Source organism: Centroberyx gerrardi, chromosome 3, assembly GCF_048128805.1.
Source record: "Centroberyx gerrardi isolate f3 chromosome 3, fCenGer3.hap1.cur.20231027, whole genome shotgun sequence".
Classification (NCBI taxonomy): domain Eukaryota; kingdom Metazoa; phylum Chordata; class Actinopteri; order Beryciformes; family Berycidae; genus Centroberyx; species Centroberyx gerrardi.
In genome coordinates this window covers 3,129,441-3,149,371 of record NC_135999.1, presented here as the reverse complement: position 1 = coordinate 3,149,371, position 19,931 = coordinate 3,129,441, and the positions used below count along the sequence as shown (strand labels likewise).

The following is a 19,931-nucleotide window of genomic DNA, read 5'->3' as shown; positions in this document are numbered from 1 at the left end:
CACAGTCAGACTTTGTTCTCATTGAACTTTTATTTATCACATCGTATCGTGGTTGTATTGAATGCTGAATCCCATATCGCATGTCGAATCATATCGTGAGGTAAGTGTATCGTCCCATCCCTAATCACATAGTGCTTTTTTTTTTTCTCCTGTGCAAATCCCGCCACACTGTCGCCGACTAGCGGCTGAAAAGCCTTGGACTGAATAGTGTTATTTTGCACGTCATCAGACATGTTACAACCCCAGGAGATAAAAGAGTTCTCTACCCGGTTAGGCTTGACCTTTCAGCCGTCTAAACCTTCTGCCATTGGATAAACTAAAAAAAAAAAAGTACTTAGTGGTCAAGCTGTTTTTCTTCATCCCTGAAAAGTTGACATCTTGGAGATACGAGATTTTCACCTGACGTGACTGGAAAAAAGGAAGGAGAAGGAGGGAATACACAGTAGACGGTCGACGGTATGTTAGTGAAGAAAACAGAGACATAGGTGAGTTAAAATAGAGGCTAAAGAAAACTATAGTGTTGAAGAGATGGAGAGAGAGAGAGAGGGGCGAGAGACACAGAGAGACATAGAGTGATAGATGGTTAGCCGGTATGTGTGTGTTTGCCTATCAGAGCTGCTTTCAGCCCGCAGCAGCATCACTGTAATTGCCTCTGCTGTCAAACCAGCAGAGGATCCTCACATCACTGCTATCGACTGGACCAGCAGGCTCTCTCTCTCTTTCCGTCTCTCTGTCTGTCTCTCTCTTTCTCTCCCTTTCTGTTTTCCACACTTACTCACCAACTCTCCTTCCCCGTTCTGCTGTCTTTCTCTGCCTGTCTCTCTCTCTCTCTCCTTAACCTCTGACTGGTACAGCATACACTGTTTTTTCTTTACAGATCAATAACTCAGGCCCAATCTGAAGTGTCTGCTTCCAACACTTATTATAACACTGGGATGCTCAGCGCTGCACAGCGAACCCTCTCTCACCTCTAATCTACCTCATGACAGTCTGGCACCTCTACCCTCGACCCAGAATAAATACCACGGTTAGCTTGGAGAAACAGAGAAGGCAGAAATTTTGTGAGAAAAATTTGACCGTGGACTAAGTGGGCTTGAAACCCGCCCCGCCGCTGTCATTCCTGTCTTTCTCCTGCTCTAAATACCACCCACACTACAAGAATATCACCAGTCATTTAGTCTAACCAGTCATTTAGTCTAGTATTAAGTCTTAAAATCTTATTTTCCTGAAAACAAGTGGGAAAAAAAGTTAAAACAAGGCAACATGTCGCCCCCCACAAATTAGTCAATCAGTAACAAATATGTGTTTTATTCTGTAATTGTAGCGCCCCCATTGGGCCTATTTTGAAATGATCAGACCACAGTGAGTGTGTTTACATGCACATTAATATTCCGGTAATATTCAGAATATTCAAGTATCCTGAATATGAAGTGATCATGTAAACACTGTATTCCATTTGGGATATGAATATTCCGGATAAGATATCTGGGATATACCGATCATATTCTGGATACGATGTCATGTAAATGCAGTCAGTGGTGAGATGCATCATTTTCCCAAGTTCCATCAGAATCCAGTCAGCGGTGTCTGAGGTATCGTGTGTGACGGACAAATGAACAAACAAACAAAAACTGATGCAAAAATCTACCAAAGGACGAGATAAGTTCATTTGATTCCAATGCAAAGCAACTCGTAAATCAACAAGTCACAATATCTTGCTATTTGTGGAGTGACCTGCCTCACTGCAACTAACCTGATCTCACACAAATACGTGAAATGAGAACGACTTGTTGAAACAAATTATGTGTTGGTGGCATGTAAAGTGTTACAATTTCCGTTTTCCCAGCACGAAACGATTACGTGAAGGAGGCACGACTATAAACAGGAAGTAGTGTCACACTGAAGTAGCGCAGTGGAAAGTAAGGGTGTTGTGGTCGGGGTGGTGGATGAGCGGATGCGTTTGCCTTCAATGCTGGCAACTGCAGTTCAAGGAAAGTTCAAGGAAATTTCAAATTTTTGAGTCAAATTGTAATTTTTAGCTAAAGATTTTCTTATTTAACCATAACCAAAGCCTTTCCCTAACTTTTTTTTTGTTTTTGAATTGTGTTTTTATTTGGGATTTGAAAGCAGATATACATGAAAAGAGAAATAGATAAACATCCACTTTGTTGTTTTTTTTTGCCTTTCCCTACCTTTAACCAAGTTGTTTTAGTTGCCTAACTATAACCTTAACCCAAACCTTAACCTTAACCCAAACATATTTACTTGTCTAAATGTAACCACTAGCCAACCTCTCGCCAAAAATGCTGTTTCATTCATTCATTCATTTCATTTTAACAACTTTTTTATAAGATCATGATGATTGCAACATATTGTCACTTGTTCCAAGAAAATTCTCAAAACAGGTTCAACTGCATCGGAAACAAGTGAAATTATCTCACCTCATTCTCAGATTTTTTTCCACTTATTTTAAGTCAAATTTTAGGACTCCCTTAAATGACTTATTAAAGTGGACAGTTTTTATAGTCTAATAAACCCCCTTAACTGCCTAATAAAACCCGAACCTCCCTGAAAATAAAACTGAGAGGGAAAAGAAACCAATGTTGAAATACTGAAATTTCCTTTTTAATGTGGATGCTCATTACACTGAAGAAAACCTCCATCGTAAGAAGTCATTTAGTTTAGTACTGAGTTGTAAAATCTGCTTTTCCATAAAACAAGAGAAAAGATAATTTCACTTGATCCCAATGCAAACCAGCTTATTTCAAAAATTTGAATCGAGTGATATTAGCTTGATACTAGTGGAGCGATCTGCATCACTTATATTGGCAACAACATATTGGCACTTGTTTCAAGACAATTCTCAAACTTGCCTTACTTAACTTACCATAGCATTTTAAGACTCAATAGTAGACAGAAATTACTTGTCAAGGTGAACATTTTTTCCAGTGCAATAAAGCTGCCTAACCACCTAATAGAGAATACACTCTAATAAACCTGATAGCAGAAAGGGAGCATTACTGAAATACTAAAATATCTTTTAATGTGCACGCTCATTACCCGGGTGCAACCAAACCCCGAAAAAACCTCCGCCGAGGGAGTTGCTCTATTGCTGCTAATGTTTATTTCTCCAGATTGAAACCCCGAGCCTGAGAATCACCCTTTGCCAATGTGCCTCTGAGGAAGGTAATTCATTTACTCCCTCCTGGGGACCGGAGTCAAGTGAAGGACGTTAACTGGAGGAGCTCTGCACAATCACCCTCAGCCAAAGTGCTCTTGTGCTACAGAATGGAAGCACCTCCTGAGTTTAGTTCATCTACCCTACAGCTTGCATACTTTATCCCTTTTAAACTCTCACTGGGGAGTTGGAGACTCACCCTTGCCAAAGTGCCCTTAAGGCGAAGCATGTCTGCCAAAGCGCCCTTGAGCAAAGCATTATTCTAAATGTACTCATTTGATCTTGTTTGCGAGGGAACTTGTCGTGTTCCCGCCTTATAAATTGTAATTCTGTCCACTTTGCCCGAAGCACTTTGCCCAAAGCGCCGTGCTTATCTCTAGCCACCATGCTCGTGTTGCCGTTACTTTACCAGATTTGAGTCCCAAACAAACCCTACGGCCTCTCAGGGGAGTGGATGCCACCCCGGGCCGGAGTGCTTTTGAGCAATGCAATTCAACAATTTTCACTTATGCAGGGCGGCACTCGGAGAGGAGATTTCTGTTTTGCAGGTGTTCTCTGCGCACAAGGGCGAATTCAAAGGTTGCTGAACGTTGAAATGATGGAATGTGTCAAAAAAAGAGATGACCAAATCAATCAAGAACTCTGCTCAAACAAAAACGAACTGTAGAAAACCCCCACCAAAGATATTACACAACAACAGGAACATTTAACATTAACTTTTAAATATTTGACGTGAACGGAGTCATTCTAACTTTCTCCTATTTGCTGGGTGCACAATAAAGCAGTCGATGACCTGTGAAGCTTCTAAAACCTGGTATGAGTTTGACGATGGTATTCAGGTGATCTGAAAGACTTCGGCTTATCTTCTCTACAGAGACACCTCACTCTGCCATTGTGCGTTTGAGCTCCTTTTGGAACAAACATTGCTATATCCTTATTTATCTAACAAATGTTTTTTTCCATCACTATCACTAGCATCATACAGCATACCTCCGCCAGCACTGTGCAATTGTCAAGATATGCCTGTTCCACATGTCCGATTTTCACCAAAAGTTAAGAATTTCTTCACCAACTTCATCACCAGGAGATGCACACATTTTCATGACTGTAACTGAAATGGGACATGAGATACACCTGCATGAATTCTAGCCACTATCAAGCATTTTAGCCGATTATTGCAACACCATACGACCAATCAGCTCTATATCTGTTCAATGGTCATTAGGGCTGCCTACCAAGTTTTGGTAAAATTAGCAGGGCGGTTATGACTAAACCGGAAATGAGTTCTCCAGTGCCTCCATGTTGTTTGATTGGGCCAATAATGGAGGGTTTGCCTCTTCTTCTGTCTGCTGATAGACATACAAAGTTTCATGGTGTTGTGTGAAAATCCGTTTGTACATTATATCATTTTTAAGAGAAGCTACACCCCCTTAGGCCAATTGGTATGACAGGTTTATCGGTTCTTCCTTGCCCCATGACCAAACTTTCCATGACAAGGAAAATCCCTTCAGTCTTGACTTGTTTATTACAGCAGCAGCATGTTGAAGGCCGTTTAACTTACCAACACAACCAGTCTTCTACTACTGGTTGACTGAGCAACTTGAGGATTGAGCCCCTTGTTCAAAGTCAACTAGTGGATAGTTATTGACCTTGAGCAACAGCTGACAAAGGTTGGCAGTCTAATGGTTGCCACAAGACTACCTAACACCACCCTGATACCTGACACCATGATTAAAGTGAGTTTCTTGTTCCCAGGCTGGAGTCCCCGACCCGGACCCTGACCCTGGAGGCGCCCAGGGGGGTGGAGGTCAGCGCTGGAGTGGGAGACTTCAAGGCCTCCTGTAGGAAAGACCTGCTCCTCCAGTCCTCAGAGGGAGAGGTGAGTGTCGGGGTTATCAATATGTGTTAGTGTGTGTGTGTGTGTGTGTGTGTGTGTGTGTGTGTGTGTGGGGGGGGGGGTCAGGGGTGTGTGTGTGGATATCACCGTTTGAGAGAGAGAAAAACAAAGAGAGAAGAGAGAAACTGACAAAAATAGCTCTGTTCATGTGTGTGTATACAAGAGACAACAAAAACTAGCAGTGACGTGCGCGCTTGTGTGTGTGTGTGTGTGTGTGTGTCTTTAGACACTGCGGCACTCTATAGTGTTGGGCCCGCTTCATTAAAGTACCTTATTAGGCTAATGAGCGTCATCAATCCAGGCGACCTTGTCCTCCTTTCCTCCCCTCCTCCTCCCATCCCTCCTTTCTTCCCCTCCTCTATTTGGGAGAAGCGACTTCATTAAAGCTGGTTTGATGAGGTTCCCTGTCAGTCGCTGCTGCTGTGTGTGTGTTTGTATGTGTGTGTGTGTGTCATTGTTAGCCTGCTATCTCACTGTCAAGCTCTTTGCATAGCAGCCCGCCACGTTGCGTGAGCACCGAAGCAGACTTTGCCATTATCCTTGTGTGTGTGTGTGTGTGTGTGTGTGCGTGTGTGTGTGTCTGTGTATGCGTCAGCCTGCCATGTTGCGTGTCCAGTGGAGCATAGTGTGTCATTAACTCAGTAATTAACAGAAGAATGGGCCTCTCTCTCGTCGCAGTCACTGTCATTGTCAGTCACACACACACACACACTGTCTTTCTCGTCGCTTCTCACACACACATTCTCTCCCATGCACATACACACACACACACACACACACAGACACCGAGCGCTAGATAATAGAAGTCTGTGAAAACAACAAGAGTGAAAGTTTGATACTCTTCTCCTCTCAACTCATTTCTCATTTCCTCTGCTCTTTTCTCCTCTCCTCTCCTCCCTCCTCTTATCTCCTCTCCTCTTTTCTCCTTTTCTCCTCCCCTCTCATTTCTTCATGGCCACTCCGCTCATTGGGCCCCACTGGCGAAAAGTTCTTAGACACAAATTTGCCCGTGTGCCCAGATACATGCTAAAGTTGTGAATTCTGAAAGAAATTATCGGGATGTCATAAGAGCAGTTTGTGTTGATTGTCTACAATTTTCTTGGAAATACCAAATGCAAAAATAGTGAGTTTTTCATACAAAATACAATGCAGTATTATGTAATTTTAAAATTGTCATAATTGTGACACCTGTGCTGATACAGCTTTGTGTTGGCTTTGAATTAAGCAAGAAAAATCACTGGATTATGAGGATACCATTGGCAAACTAAAGACCCATGTTTAATAAAATAATAACCTCTTATCAGAATCAGAACTACTGTATTTACCAAATGCATGTACAGGAATTTTGTCCTTGTGGCGCTCTATAAATATACATTTAATCAGCCTGGCAGAGTGGCATACAATATATTTGCAGCTGTGGAGGGAAGCGTAGAGAGTGTAGAGTGGTTTGGACCAGTGTACCATGAGGTAATTATACTAAATATGATGAAATACATGAAATAAATTATGAGCCTTGTAGAACATAGACATAATTCAAGGGGCTGAAGAGAGGCGCGGTGTGCCAAGGCTGGAGTTACTCAGGGTTGTGCAGACAGTGTGAGTTGTGCAAGGCTGTACAAATATTACATGAGTAACAATGAATCAGGGGTGGAAAGAGGGCCAACATGTCTTACTCAAGTAGAAGTAGGTTTTACTTAGCTGAAATACTTTTTATTTTAATTACTTAAACCTGCAATAAGCGTTTTCAGACCCTGTAACCAATCCTGAAACTAGCATGTGCTACGTGGAGATTTCCGTGAGATGTAATGATCTAAACAAATAGCCACACACGGGCCAGCTGTGTTGCTGTTTTCACCTCTTTCCTAAAGCTTGTTGTCAGGTTCGGACCGAGTTGTAGCTCTTCCTTTTTTTACTAGCTTGTCTCCTCCCTCGCTGTTTGAAAGCGGCGCTCTCCCCCTCCCCTCGCTGAAAAAAATTCTGGTAATGGCGGAATCCATGAAGCGAGCGAGTAAACTTGTTAAACTAGTAAACTTGCTTCACTTGTCATTGTGGGACATGTAACCTTCAGCGGGAGAAAAATCTGGCAAAGCGAGACTGTTAACGGGCGAAATTTCTCTGTAGGTATGTTTATTTTAGCCATTAGCCTTTATGCACAGTTTGTCCTTAAGGGCTTCCATCGCCCAGTAGTTTTGTTGTGTGTTTACAAAATGTGTTGCGGTTTCTGTCACCCTCTAGTTGTGGGAAAATCGCTTAGTGTAAAAATAGATAAAATAAGAGTAAAATTACTGGTGTAGAAATCTACTTGGGGAAAAGTGAAAAGTAGCTCATTTAAATTGTACTCAGAGTAAACAAAGCAAACTGAAAATGCTAATTTCCATTATTCAATACCTTTACTACATTTATGTTTATTTTGCTATTAGCTATGCAACTAGCTAGCAAGGTTAGCGAACTAGCTAGACAACAATCAAGCTAATACAAACCAAATACACCATAGGTGGATGGATGTTTTTTTGGCTAATGTTAACTAAGCTAATATCATGGATAACTTTGAGTGTTTAATGTTAGTTACTTAACAAACATGCTTGTGCAGGATGCAGACGTGTTATGATTATGCCAATTTCTGATGCAAAACTCTGTAATGGATACAATTTCATATGTAGCAAGTACAATATGTCAGTCAAAACATGCTGTACACTTAAGTAACAGTAATATTACGGACTTGAAAAACATGTAGTACGAGTACAAGTACACAAAAAAGCAACTCAGTTAAAGTAAAAAGAATAATTGTAGATTGTTTCTTCCACCCTTGCAATAAATAGCACAGTTATAAACAGTTATAATAGTGGGATTACAGGAGGTGACGGGGAATCTAGGCAGAACCCTGAGGGATTGTGGGTGTTTGCAGGGGGCTGAATCTAAGGAAGGCTGAGCTTGTGAGGTGGCAGGTGGTCTTGGTCTTCATGAACCGATACTGTCTTCCAGAGGAAAGTTTTTTGGGGTAGATGGTCGCCTGGGTGGGGCAGGTTTGGTGGCAGCCTTTCTGTCCTTTCCTTTCGCTCTGGTGTCATGCAGTTGCTTGATGGAGGGCAGATGACATCCAGTCACCTGCTCAGCAGTGCAGACGACACATTAAAGCTTGTCCTTGGACCAAGAACGAGGTGGACCTCTGCCAGAGAGTGACAGAGGATGTTATAATCATTTGTATTTTTGAAATATTGAGCAGTGAACATCAAGACTTTTTTTCTTGTAAGGGAAATAAGTGAGATTTTTATTGCCCCATAACACAAATTGACCATAATATATCAGTGGGGGGTTGATAGTGTAGTTAATCAAAACCTGTGACTCCATGATTACTTTGCCAGGTGCTGAGATTTCTGGCTTTTGAAACTCACTTTCCGGCCTGTGCTGTTTTGGAACAAAAACATCCTTAGCCAAAAAAGCATGACATATTACCGTTTCACTGCTCTAATTAGCTAGAACACCTCTCTATTGCAAAACTGTGACTTAAAGGAATAGTTTACCCAAAAATGAAACTTTTGTAATTTACTCTCATGTTGACGGAAACACCGGTGAATTTTGTATGTCCACACAACATACAGCAAATTAGCTAGTGCAGCTCCATGTCAGCCTTCTCCAAAACTGAAGTGAATGGGTCTTGGTTCTTCAGAGTTCCAAAAAGAGCAAAAAATGACTGTACAATTTCTCCAAACAGCTTGTGCAGCATAGTCCAAGTGTTCTGAAACTAAACGATCGCACTGAGTCCAAATGACCTGTATTTACACCAATATTTAGTGCAAGTTTTCACTAAAACCATTGTTTTTGGAAGCTTTCACGCTTGCACACACCCACACGTCCCCACACATGGGGTGTTGCGTGTTCATGTCGAGTAGAGCGTGAACATGCAACATCCCATAATGCACACACTCCGACCAACACTGGCTACCCTTGCCTGAGATATCCAGCTCCTCGAGCGGTGGCATGAGTAAACATGTCTGTATATTCAGGTTAAAAAAATAATGTTGTTACAGTTGTACTAAAGACTTGCGCTAAATAGTGCCATAAATATAGGGCTTCTGGATTCTCAGTGCAATTGTTTGGCTTCAGAACACTTGGATTACGCTGCATGAGCTGTTTGGAATAATTTTATGGTCATTGTCTGCCCTTTTTGAAACTCTAAAGAACCAGTTCCCGTTCACTTCTGTTGTTTTGGAGAAGGCTGAGTTACGCTAGCTAACTCGCTGTGTGTTATGTGGACATACAAACTTCAATGAGACTTGTCAATGTTGTTGCAATTCCTACTGGTTGACGACAGAGGTCGAAAGAGACTGGATACTGTATATATCGCTTTCAGTGTTTCTATCATATTAGCATGCCTTTGGATGATGGCACAATTGAATCGAGGCCCTTTGTATCTGAGTTAAGCTCCTCTCCTTTCCTTTTCCTCCCCTTTACCTTCCTCCTCACCTTTCCACTTCTGTCTCCTATTCCCTTTTCTTATCACCACTCCTCCCTCTCCTCTCCTCTGTTCTCCCCTCCCTATCTCCCGTCCTTGTTCTCCTATCTTCCACTTCCCTCCCCGACTCTCTTCGCTCCTCTTAACTCCGACCATGTCCTCTCCCCTGCTAGTCTCCCTCTCTTTTCTCTCCTCTCTCGCCTTTTTGCTCTCTCTCCTCCTCTCATCTCCTCTGCCCTCCTGTCCTCCTCCTCCCTCCCTCCCTCCTTTCCTCCCCTTTCCTCTCAGTCCTTCATCTCGTAGTAACTCAGCCTATCTAATTAACTTCCCACTGCCTGGGCTATACATCACTGCGGCTGTCACTTCATAGGGAAAAGACGGGTGGGGGGATGTTATCATTTTTACCTCTTTTCTGTCATCTCTCTTTCTCTCTCTCTTTCTCCCTCATTCATTCTTTTGTCTCTTTCTGTTCTTTGTTCATCCATTATCTATCTCTCTCTCTCTCTCTCTCTCTCTCTCTCTCTCTCTGTCATCCCTGCATAACTAGATGTCTCCCTATTGATGGTGAACAATAGCATGAAGCAGGGTGTTACATGGATTGCGATGTGGGCCTTTGGCAAGGCTTGATACCATGAAAAGGCTTTAGAAAATGAATGACTTGTGGTGCACTGCTTCTCAACCTGGTCACTTTTTACTGTGGCATCCTTTAGCCAGATGCACAAAAAAAAGAAAAAAAAGAAACCCTCTGTACACTAAGGTAATGATTTGGAAATGTCATGTGAAACCTTATCAGCAAATAAATGTACAGAAATGTCCACTAATTATATTGACCTAGAGAAAATGTGTGTGTGTAGGAAGGTTTGTTGGCTTTGAAGACGATCTCATTTTATTATTATTATTCCCTTTTCACATTGTATTCTGACATCACATTTTAAAGTTTTTACTTCAGATGTGAAAATTTCAATTAACAGGTGAAAAGTGTTTTGTTTTTTTATGTTTATGTGTATATAACATTTTTTCACGTTTTCAATTGCCATTACATGTGACAATATTTGTTTCACATGTGAAAATTTAACATGCCAAGAGTCAATTCACAGATGAAAATGTCATTTTCACATGGGAAATGGGAAATTTCACATGCTCACATTATGAAAACTATTGCGTCCAAAAGGCACATTTGCTTTGAATTCACATGTGGGTTTTCATATGTGACTTTTCTGTAAGGGTTATTATTATTACAGTAATAATAGCTTTATTTATATAGCACTTTTCTAAAACAAAGTTTACAAAGTACTGTACAGTCAAGGCAAACAAAAGACACAGAAACAAGGTTACTCAAGAAAAATAGATGGCCATTATGATGGGATACAAACCCTGGTTTTGGTAAGGAATCCAATAAGTTCATATTCGTCCTTATCCTTTTTCTCCAAGGAGGATTTTTATTCTAGCAAGTAAACAGGTTTACATAATGTCACCAAATTGTACAGTAATGTGAAAATAAGAATAACGCACATATGGGATCATAAATTAGATACTTGTGTGATCAATCAATAAGCTATTATGGCTCACAATATATAGCTATATATATTGCTATATATAGTGACCCATACAGCTTGATTAATCACATGTTGAGTAGTCCTAAACATCCCTATGCTATTTTTTATATATATATATTTTTAGTTATATATATATATATATATATATATATATATATATATATAAGTATATATAAGTTATAAGTTATATATATATAGTTATATAGTCTATTTTAACATAATGTGCATTAATTGGCTGAATTACCATAATATAATCACCTGATCTGTGTGGGTGAGTTTAAAATTAAAGAAATTATGTATTAATTACTATGGCTTTAGATAAAAACAAACATTATAGCTTACAGTCCTGAAGAACACTCATATTAACACTAGTAGTTGATGACCAACAAACATCTGTTACTGCCCCCCTAATCAAAGCAGTCTAGAACCGGGCCGGCAATGCAGTGACGAAAACTATATGAGAACAATAAGGTCTAATGTAACTGGCCCCTCTACCAGTACAGCTGGCCCCAGCCTGGCCCCCCCAGTTGAAATGGTCTAGAACCGCCAATGGTAAGGGTTGAGGGACCTGGGGTATGATTATACCAACAAGCTGATATACTGGAGTGGAACAGGGTAACCTCCTTCTTGTATTAAACCTCCAGGCACAACAGTACACCACATAATACTAGCTGAGATCCAAACAGATGAGTCCTTAACCTTCTGTGACTGTGCAGCTGTCACCAAAGCAACTGGCAGCACAGCACAATACCCGGCCTGGTGCTTAGAGAAACCGGGTGCAAGCCTTCACCCTGCTGAAGTGTCCTTGAGGAAGACACTGAATCCCTACCAGCTATAAGGATGCTGCTCTTTATCTGACCTCGACCTCTGAGTGTAAGCAAAAAGAGAATGTTGCTACAGGGATCAACAAACTATCACATTCATTCATTCGTATTTTGGTAGGCAGGCAGGTCTAAGAAAAATGTCAAGTGTGGTCAGTGTCAAAGTGAATGAGTCAACTAAATGTTCTGTCCATCTTTAAAGCTGCACTAGACTTTCTTTTTGATGTAAAAATACACCCGTCTTAGCCTAAACCACAAAGTGGTGCTACTACTTGAAGGTTTTCCTCAGTAGGACAACAAATCATCTCTCTCTCCTGCCTGTCCTTCTCTCTGCACACACACACACACACACACACACAAGCAAACACACACCCGACTCAAAACTCCCACTCAAATATGACAAATGCGACACTCTCACTTTCTTTTGATTTCATGTTTTACATTAGGTATGTTGTATTTTTGTATTGTTTTTTCATTCGTTTCCGTTACCCAACTCACTTGCTTTTTGTTTTTCATCTTGTACTCTGATTATATTATAAGCCCCTTTGTTTTTTTCCTCTGCGTTATTATTCTTATTCATACGCTTACTTACGTGTAAAAAAATAAATAAATTCTAAAATAACAAGGACAAACGGTGTCCACACCGGCAACAGCTCTAAGTTATAATATAATATGTATGCATTATGATTTTGCATGCAATTCTCCACTCACAGTACTGATCATTGTCCAGAGAATTGCTGCATACCGTCGGTAAGAAAGGTAGAATTCAGCCATTTGAAAAGCTGATTTCGCTATGAGGGAAAGTCGATCATCCCCGCTCAAGGGCATTTGCAGCCTTTTTTTCAGAGCCAGTATTGTTTTAAATACATGGAGACAGGTAGAGAGACAGATAGATACAAACAGGCGCACATATAGACATACAGGAGGAGAAGCAACCATCCCATTCTAGTGTTTTTTCCATCAGTCTGCCTGCTCTGTCATTTGTCTACGTAACTGTCGTTCTCCGTGTGTGTTTGCATGTCTGTCCCGGCTCTTCGACTCTCTAGAGATTGCACTGTACCACTAAAGCGTTTTATGACATGAGTGCTGTCTGACGTAATGTCTAAAGCTGTCTCCTGACCAGGCAATCCATTTTTATAAAAGTCCGTTTTATAGGAGGACGTGTGGTATCCTTGAGTTAGAGACACAAACGCGTGATCGCTAGGTCACATAATTTTTAACATATTGATGACTCGTGATTTGTTAAAGTAATATTCTGTGACATCTTCACATAAATGTCCGTTTTGCTACTCTCTTTTGTCGGTTGGTGTAACACTATAGTGATTCAACCTAGACCCGGTTCATGAAAGCTTTTACATTTGCTAATGCTACGTTCCCATTCGATGTTGGAAATTCCCAGCTGGTAAATTGTAATTACAACCTCGGTGCATTCAGTGGCCCAGCTCAGGGAAAACAGGCGAGAAACAACACCCGCGAGATTCTGTGCCCAATGTACAATACTGTTCTCAATACAAAAGCTATGATATTTAGCAACGTTTGCTAGCTAGTTAGCACAGTAAACTAAGTGCAACTATACTTTTGAAATGTATGTTTAACAATTTACCACACAGGTGTTTTGATAGATTTAAGGTCATGCTGAAAGTCGAACTTAAGTGTATTTTAAGGATTATAAACATGTAAAATGCAATGCTGTGTAGCGTTTTCAGTGTAGCCACCATGTTAACGTGATGTTAGGGTTGAGAAATCTTGGCTGAGTTTCCTCATTGGAACTCCAACTCGAAGGGGCTGACTTTCCGACATGTCTGGAACGCAGCACAAACACCCGGCATTGGGTATAGGTCTTTCCCAGGAGAATTCCTCTGCTGCACAGAAAATGATGTGTTTTACATTTCCAGCAGCAGCAGTGGATGGTTTGAAATAAACAGAAGAAGAACTGGGTAGTTAGCATGAGCACTGATAGCCACCATGGCTGAACAGACAAAGAAAAGAGCGCCACCTACAGAAACTCAAAGAAAATGCAAAGAAAAAGACGTCACAGTACTGGACACACTGTTTGATTGACAGGTGATCTCTGGGAAGTGCAGTGCAGAAACATCACAGCAATGAGCGCTGAGCACCAAAGATGTTTCCCACAGGCTGCGAAAGAAATATCACCTCTCTGTCAACCCAGCCTGCTGTAAATAAGCAGCAAAAAAACACCCTCAACCCAACATACATCCCTAAAAAGAACAGCTTATCCAAATAGCATTCCTTTTCATCCATTCTCATACAAGCTTTCCCCCGGCCGCTGACACCATCAAATGAACAGAGGAGAGCGGATGAAGGGGGGATAGAGGGAGGATCGGATGAGCGGGAGGAGGAGGACGGGCGGAAAATAGATGTTTCTGTCGATTTTGCAGGAGAAAATAAAGGCGTGCGGGACAGCGGGGCTTAAAGCCAAATCAATGTTGTCAGCAGCTGGCACTTAAGAAGGGGCCATTAAAGTTTAAAAAGTTTGGAAAGCAGCGCTGGAATTAAGGCCAAATGGGTTAGAGGTAGGGGAGCGCGGGCTTCCATTAAAATCAAAGCCAACGAGAGCTGACAGATCCTCTCAGGATTCCTGCGGTCCTCCTTGCCTTTTTTTTTTTTTTTTTTTTCCCGCTCCCTTTCTCTCTCTCCATCTCCCTCCCTCTCTCATTCCATCCTGCATTCACTCGCTCTATCCTTCTTTCTCATCCCGTTCATTTTCTTCTCTCTCAGTGGTTCATTTTCTCTCTCTCTCTCTCTCTCACTGTCTATCCATCCTGTCTCCCCGCCTCTTTCTTTCTTGATTATTTTTCACCTTCTCTTTATCAGTCAGTCCCTTCCTCTACTCTCCCACGCGCTCTTTCTGCACCCACGGCCCTTTTTCCGCCGACTTTCGCCCATCACTTGTTTTCGCATCCTCTTTCTCTCTCGGTCTCTCTAGGTCAACTCTACCTGTCCTTTCCCCTCGCTCCTCGCTTCTTCCACGACTTCGCAGACAATGGACCCTCTCACAAATTGAAACATGGAACCTTAATTCGCTCAAAGTGGTGGCAAAAGTCCGAGGAATGCCTTTGAAGTTCAATTCATTTCCATTGACTTTTATGACACACCGCAGAAATGCTCTCTAGGAAGCTCCCCAGTGTGAATGTGAAGTATGACAGTGCTTTAAAAGGGCACGCATGTATGCTAATTGAAAACTCTTCCCTTGTAATAAAGGTAAAAAGTAAGGGCGTTTTCACACCTGATAGTCCGCTTCCTTGGTTCGCACCTGATGCGAGAATGATACATTGTTTTGTTTTTCAGCTAGTTCGGTTTGCTTTCACAAAGCCAAAAATCAAACGGTCCATTGGCCAGGAGACTCCGGTAATTAGCCTCAGTCTCCCGGGATGGAAAAAATAAATTCCCAGAGATTTTTTGACGGCTGAAATTATAAGAATGTGTGTGTGAGTTGGGTTCGTTGTACGTCGGGTGCGTCGTGTGCGTCCACTGCGTCGGATGATGGTTATTTTCATGACTTTTTGCTGGGCTGTGCTTTTTACATATTTACTGTGTTGGTTTTCTTGGTTGTAGGTTATGTATTTAGCAACTGGCAATGTGTGATGACGATTAATGGGACATGCACGTTGCGTATTTGGCATTGCGTAATGGTGAGAGGGACACATAGTTTTTGGCATTTGGCATCGCGTAATGGTGACAGCATATGGCACACGTCAGGAATGACGTAAAGTGCAAATTTCCATAGTAGATAGTAGAACTGATTGATGCTGTGTGTCATTGTATGGCAATAACAATGGGGCATCATATTATTATTCATTTTTTGTTTGTCTCTGAGATTGGTTCGAATGGTGTTCTCACCAGAAATGAACCGCTCCACAGTTCACTTGGAAGCGGCCTGAGACCACTTCTTCGAGGTGGACCAGAGAGCGGTTATTTGGTCCGCACCAGGGTTCGATTAGGGTGTTCACACCACCCCAAACAATCCGAACCAAGGGGGTAAACGCTCCGGGGTTTGATTCAAACAGACTAAACAAGGCTGGTGTGAAAGCACCCTAAGAGTGTAATAATAATAATAATAATAATATAATATAATAAACTTTATTTGTATAGCACATTTCATACAAGAAATGCAGCTCAAAGTGCTTTACAACAGAGAAATTACATGCACCAAGTGCTTCACATAAAACTTGATAATGATAGTGAGAATAAGATAAAGAGGAGAATAGAATACATAAAATGCATCTTCACATGAAAATAGACATAGAATGAGCATAACATAAGATGGAAAATAAAACCCACTGAATAACAATAGTAAAAATATGAGGAATGCATAACATAAGATGGAAAATAAAATCCACTGTAAAATAATAATACAAATAAAGTTAAAAAATAGAGTACATAGGATGCATAAAATCAAGTAAAATACAAATTTTAAAAGAAGTGCAGCAGTGCATAAGTGCGAAGCAAAGTAAGAAAAAAAAAAAAAAAAAAAAAAAAGGCCTGTATCGGGAAAGTCATAGTTAGTTAAAGGCTAAAGTGAAGAGATAAGTTTTTAGCTTTCTTTTAAAAATATTTAGTGAGCTGGCTTCCCTGATATCTATAGGTAGTGTGTTCCATAGCTTTGGGGCGTAACTGACAAAGGCTGCATCCCCGATTTTCTTTCGGCTGTTGCTGGGAACCTCCAAAAAACCGGCAGCAGATGATCGCAGTGTTCTTGAAGGCAGGTAGTGAACAAGGGAGTTAGCAATGTAGCTTGGTCCTAGCCCATTAAGGGCTTTGTATATAAGGAGGAGGACCTTAAAATCAATTCTAAATGTTACAGGAAGCCAGTGTAGAGCAGCTAAAACTGGACTAATGTGCTCTCTCCTCTTGGTTCTGGTTAATAGCCGAGCTGCAGAGTTTTGAATGAGCTGAAGTCTCTCGGTGTTTTTTTTTGGGAGACCGGTAAAAAGTGCGTTACAGTAATCGAGTCGGCTTGAAATAAAGGCATGAATCAGTTTTTCAGCATCTTTTTGATTTATAAATGGTCGTACTTGAGCTATGTTTCTAAGGTGGAAAAATGATGTTTTCGTCACCTTGTTAATGTGGGACTTGAAGCTTAGATCTGAATCAACCAACTTTTCAAGACGATTGATTAAGATATCATGGTCAATCATATCAAACGCTGCACTTAGGTCCAAGAGGACAAGAATTGAGACCTTATTTTCATCAGAGTTTAGTCTGAGGTCGCTGATTATTTTAGTAAGAGCAGTTTCAGTGCTGTGGTATGTTCTAAAGCCTGATTGAAATTCCTCCAGGATATTATTTTCTTTAAGAAAGGCATTTATTTGCACTGAAACTACCTTTTCAAGTATCTTACTAATGAATGGAAGGTTGGATATCGGCCTATAGCTTGTCAGTGCATTACCATCTAGGTTGGGTTTCTTTAGTAAGGGTTTTACAACAGCTGTTTTGAATGCATCTGGGAAGATGCCTGTTTGAAGGGATGTATTTATAATCTTCAGGACATGACTTGAAACACTATCGAACACCCGCTTAAAAAATGCTGTAGGTACAGGGTCAATACATGAGGTGGAGGAGTTACACTCGGTGACAGTCTTGCAAAGCTCAGTTAATGTAATACAAGTGAATTTTCCCATGGTTACATCTTCTTTACAGGGTTTGCTGAGGTCATCTGTGCTTACGTCAGCAGCAATGCTGGTTCTAATTGAAGTTATTTTGTTATTGAAGAACAATGCAAGTTCTTCACAATTTGATGCAGAGGACTGCGGACGGGTGGGGGCAGTGTTGAGTAGCTGGTCAATAGTGGAGAATAATATTCTAGAGTTTCCAGCATTCTCTGTAATAATCCTAGAAAAGTAATCCTTTCTTGCTAGACGTATTGCTTTGTTATAGACAGTCATGGCTTCTTTGTATATATTACAGTGAACTGTGAGCCTGGTTTTCCTCCATTTTCTTTCAGCTGCTCGACAGATTCTCTTAATCTCATTAACACTGTTATTGTTTAACCATGGGGAGATTCTGTCAGTCGACCTCTTCTTAACCTTTAGTGGAGCAACAGTATTTAAAGCAGATGACAAGGTATTGTTGAAATTTTCAACCATGTCATTTAAAGAGCAGTCAATGCTGTATGACTTGATTTCATAACATTAGAGAACTTTGCTTCAGCCTTGCCATCTAGGAATCTCTTTTGAACCAAAAAATCCCTTTTAGTCTTTGTTAAGATTAGGCACTCAGTGTGCTTGCTTTTGTTCAACTCCTTCTATAACAAATGAATCAAACTTTCATTTAATTTAGCTCATAACATGACCACTATATCCACATATATTCCATTTATTGGACGCTTTTATCTGAAGTGCCTCATCGCGAGTGCATATATTTGTAGTGTGGTATGGGAACTCCTAATGTCAGCAGTGCTAGGGCCATGCTCTGTCCATTAGTCTCCACTTGTATTTCTTGGGTCTGGACTTCAAGGGTCATGCACTGCCAATAAATATGCTTTTAAAAAGTAATTTAGTGTAATATTGAGTCTTAAAATTGTATTTGTAGTAAGGCGTTGCCGTTTACAAAGCAAAGCGTTCACATGAACATAGTAAATCAACTTAAAATAATTTTCTTGCATCGAGTAACATGAGCTAACATGAGCGGAGTCTCTCTTGTTTCAAGATAGTGTCACTTGCTTCAAGATAACTCTCAAAATTGGGGGAATTGCTTTAGAAACATGGAGTTATATATTATTATCTTACCCCATTGGCAGATTTGTTTTCACTTTCACGAAGATTTTAAGACTCAATACTAGACTACTTGACTTGTTAAGATATGTATTTCAGTGTATGCCTTTTTCTTGTGGGTACTCGTGACTAAAGTACCTGTATGACTTATTTCTAATTATTGTATTTAGGTTACAGACATGTCATATATATTGTATTGACTGATTTTGCCCATCATATTATCTTCGCTCTGACAAAAAAGGATATGATGTCATGTGTGAGGCATTTGAGGCGGACGCTACTGTTATCTACTTTGCAGTTAGAGTTAGCTTAGCATTACGCTCGAAAAACAGAAATAAAAATGTTGAACTTTGCGTTTGGCTGTATGATTTCTTAGATCAGGGGGATATTGATGGAGAAGTTGGTCACGATACTTTTCCACCTTTTAAAGTAAGTGATAAACCAAGACACTGGCACTGGCTAGCTAGCATTATCATAGCTAGCAGCTAATAGTTAACCAGTTCCCACTTGGCTGCGATATCTAGTCCTGTGTCACTACTGACTGCAAGCCACGCTGCATCTCTTCTTTACTTATTTTTGTATTCTACTGTGCTAGAGCAGTGTTGTATAAAATTGGATGTTGTGACACTGTCACGATTAAGCCTCCATGTTGGATCTTCTTTCAGAGGTCAATAAGCAGCATTTCTATTGGCCGGCGCTTCAAATTCGCAGGTCAGAGTTCACCATACGTTAGCCAGTTTTGCGGCATTCCTGAAAAGCTGAATTGTTTAAAATTTTAAAAATGTAAACATTTTTAAGACCTTTTAAATTCTACCTGGAATTGAATTTAAGACCAAGTGACAAAAACCAGCTTTTTTATATTCGAACGTACTGTAGCGGAAGTTCTGAAACAACTGACCCTGTTCTGTATATAAGAGGGGAAGCACAAAGAAACCTATCATTGCATAGTGAAAAAAAGCATAACACCTAATTTCATTTTAATACTTTTTAAGATTTAAAATGTATTTTAAAGACCCCATGAAATGGTATCTTAACTTCCTTGATTTGATGTATTTCCTGTTGAAACAGGATGTTGGGGCGGGACATAACACAGTGAGGGATGATTCAAAAGTTAGACCAATGGAATATCAATTAGGGAGAGAGAGGCAGTTTTATTGGATGGGAGGGGCAGGACTGTTCATTTCATGGGGACTTCAAGACTTTTTCATACTTTTTAAGGAACTGCGCATGGTCTGTTTCCACAAGACAATGACATGGTAACACTTTGCATTTGTGTGTCGGTGATATATTTA

General features: G+C 40.7%; 1 protein-coding gene across 1 annotated transcript in view; it reads left to right on the top strand.

Moving 5' to 3' along the window:
- sgcz (sarcoglycan zeta) overlaps positions 1 to 19,931 on the top strand; it is a 192,481-nt gene that overhangs the window by 162,524 nt on the left and 10,026 nt on the right. Inside the window, exon 6 of the mRNA XM_078282019.1 lies at positions 4,934 to 5,057. Within this exon, the coding sequence (XP_078138145.1) occupies positions 4,934 to 5,057 (124 nt within the window). The remainder of the gene's footprint in view (positions 1 to 4,933; positions 5,058 to 19,931) is intronic.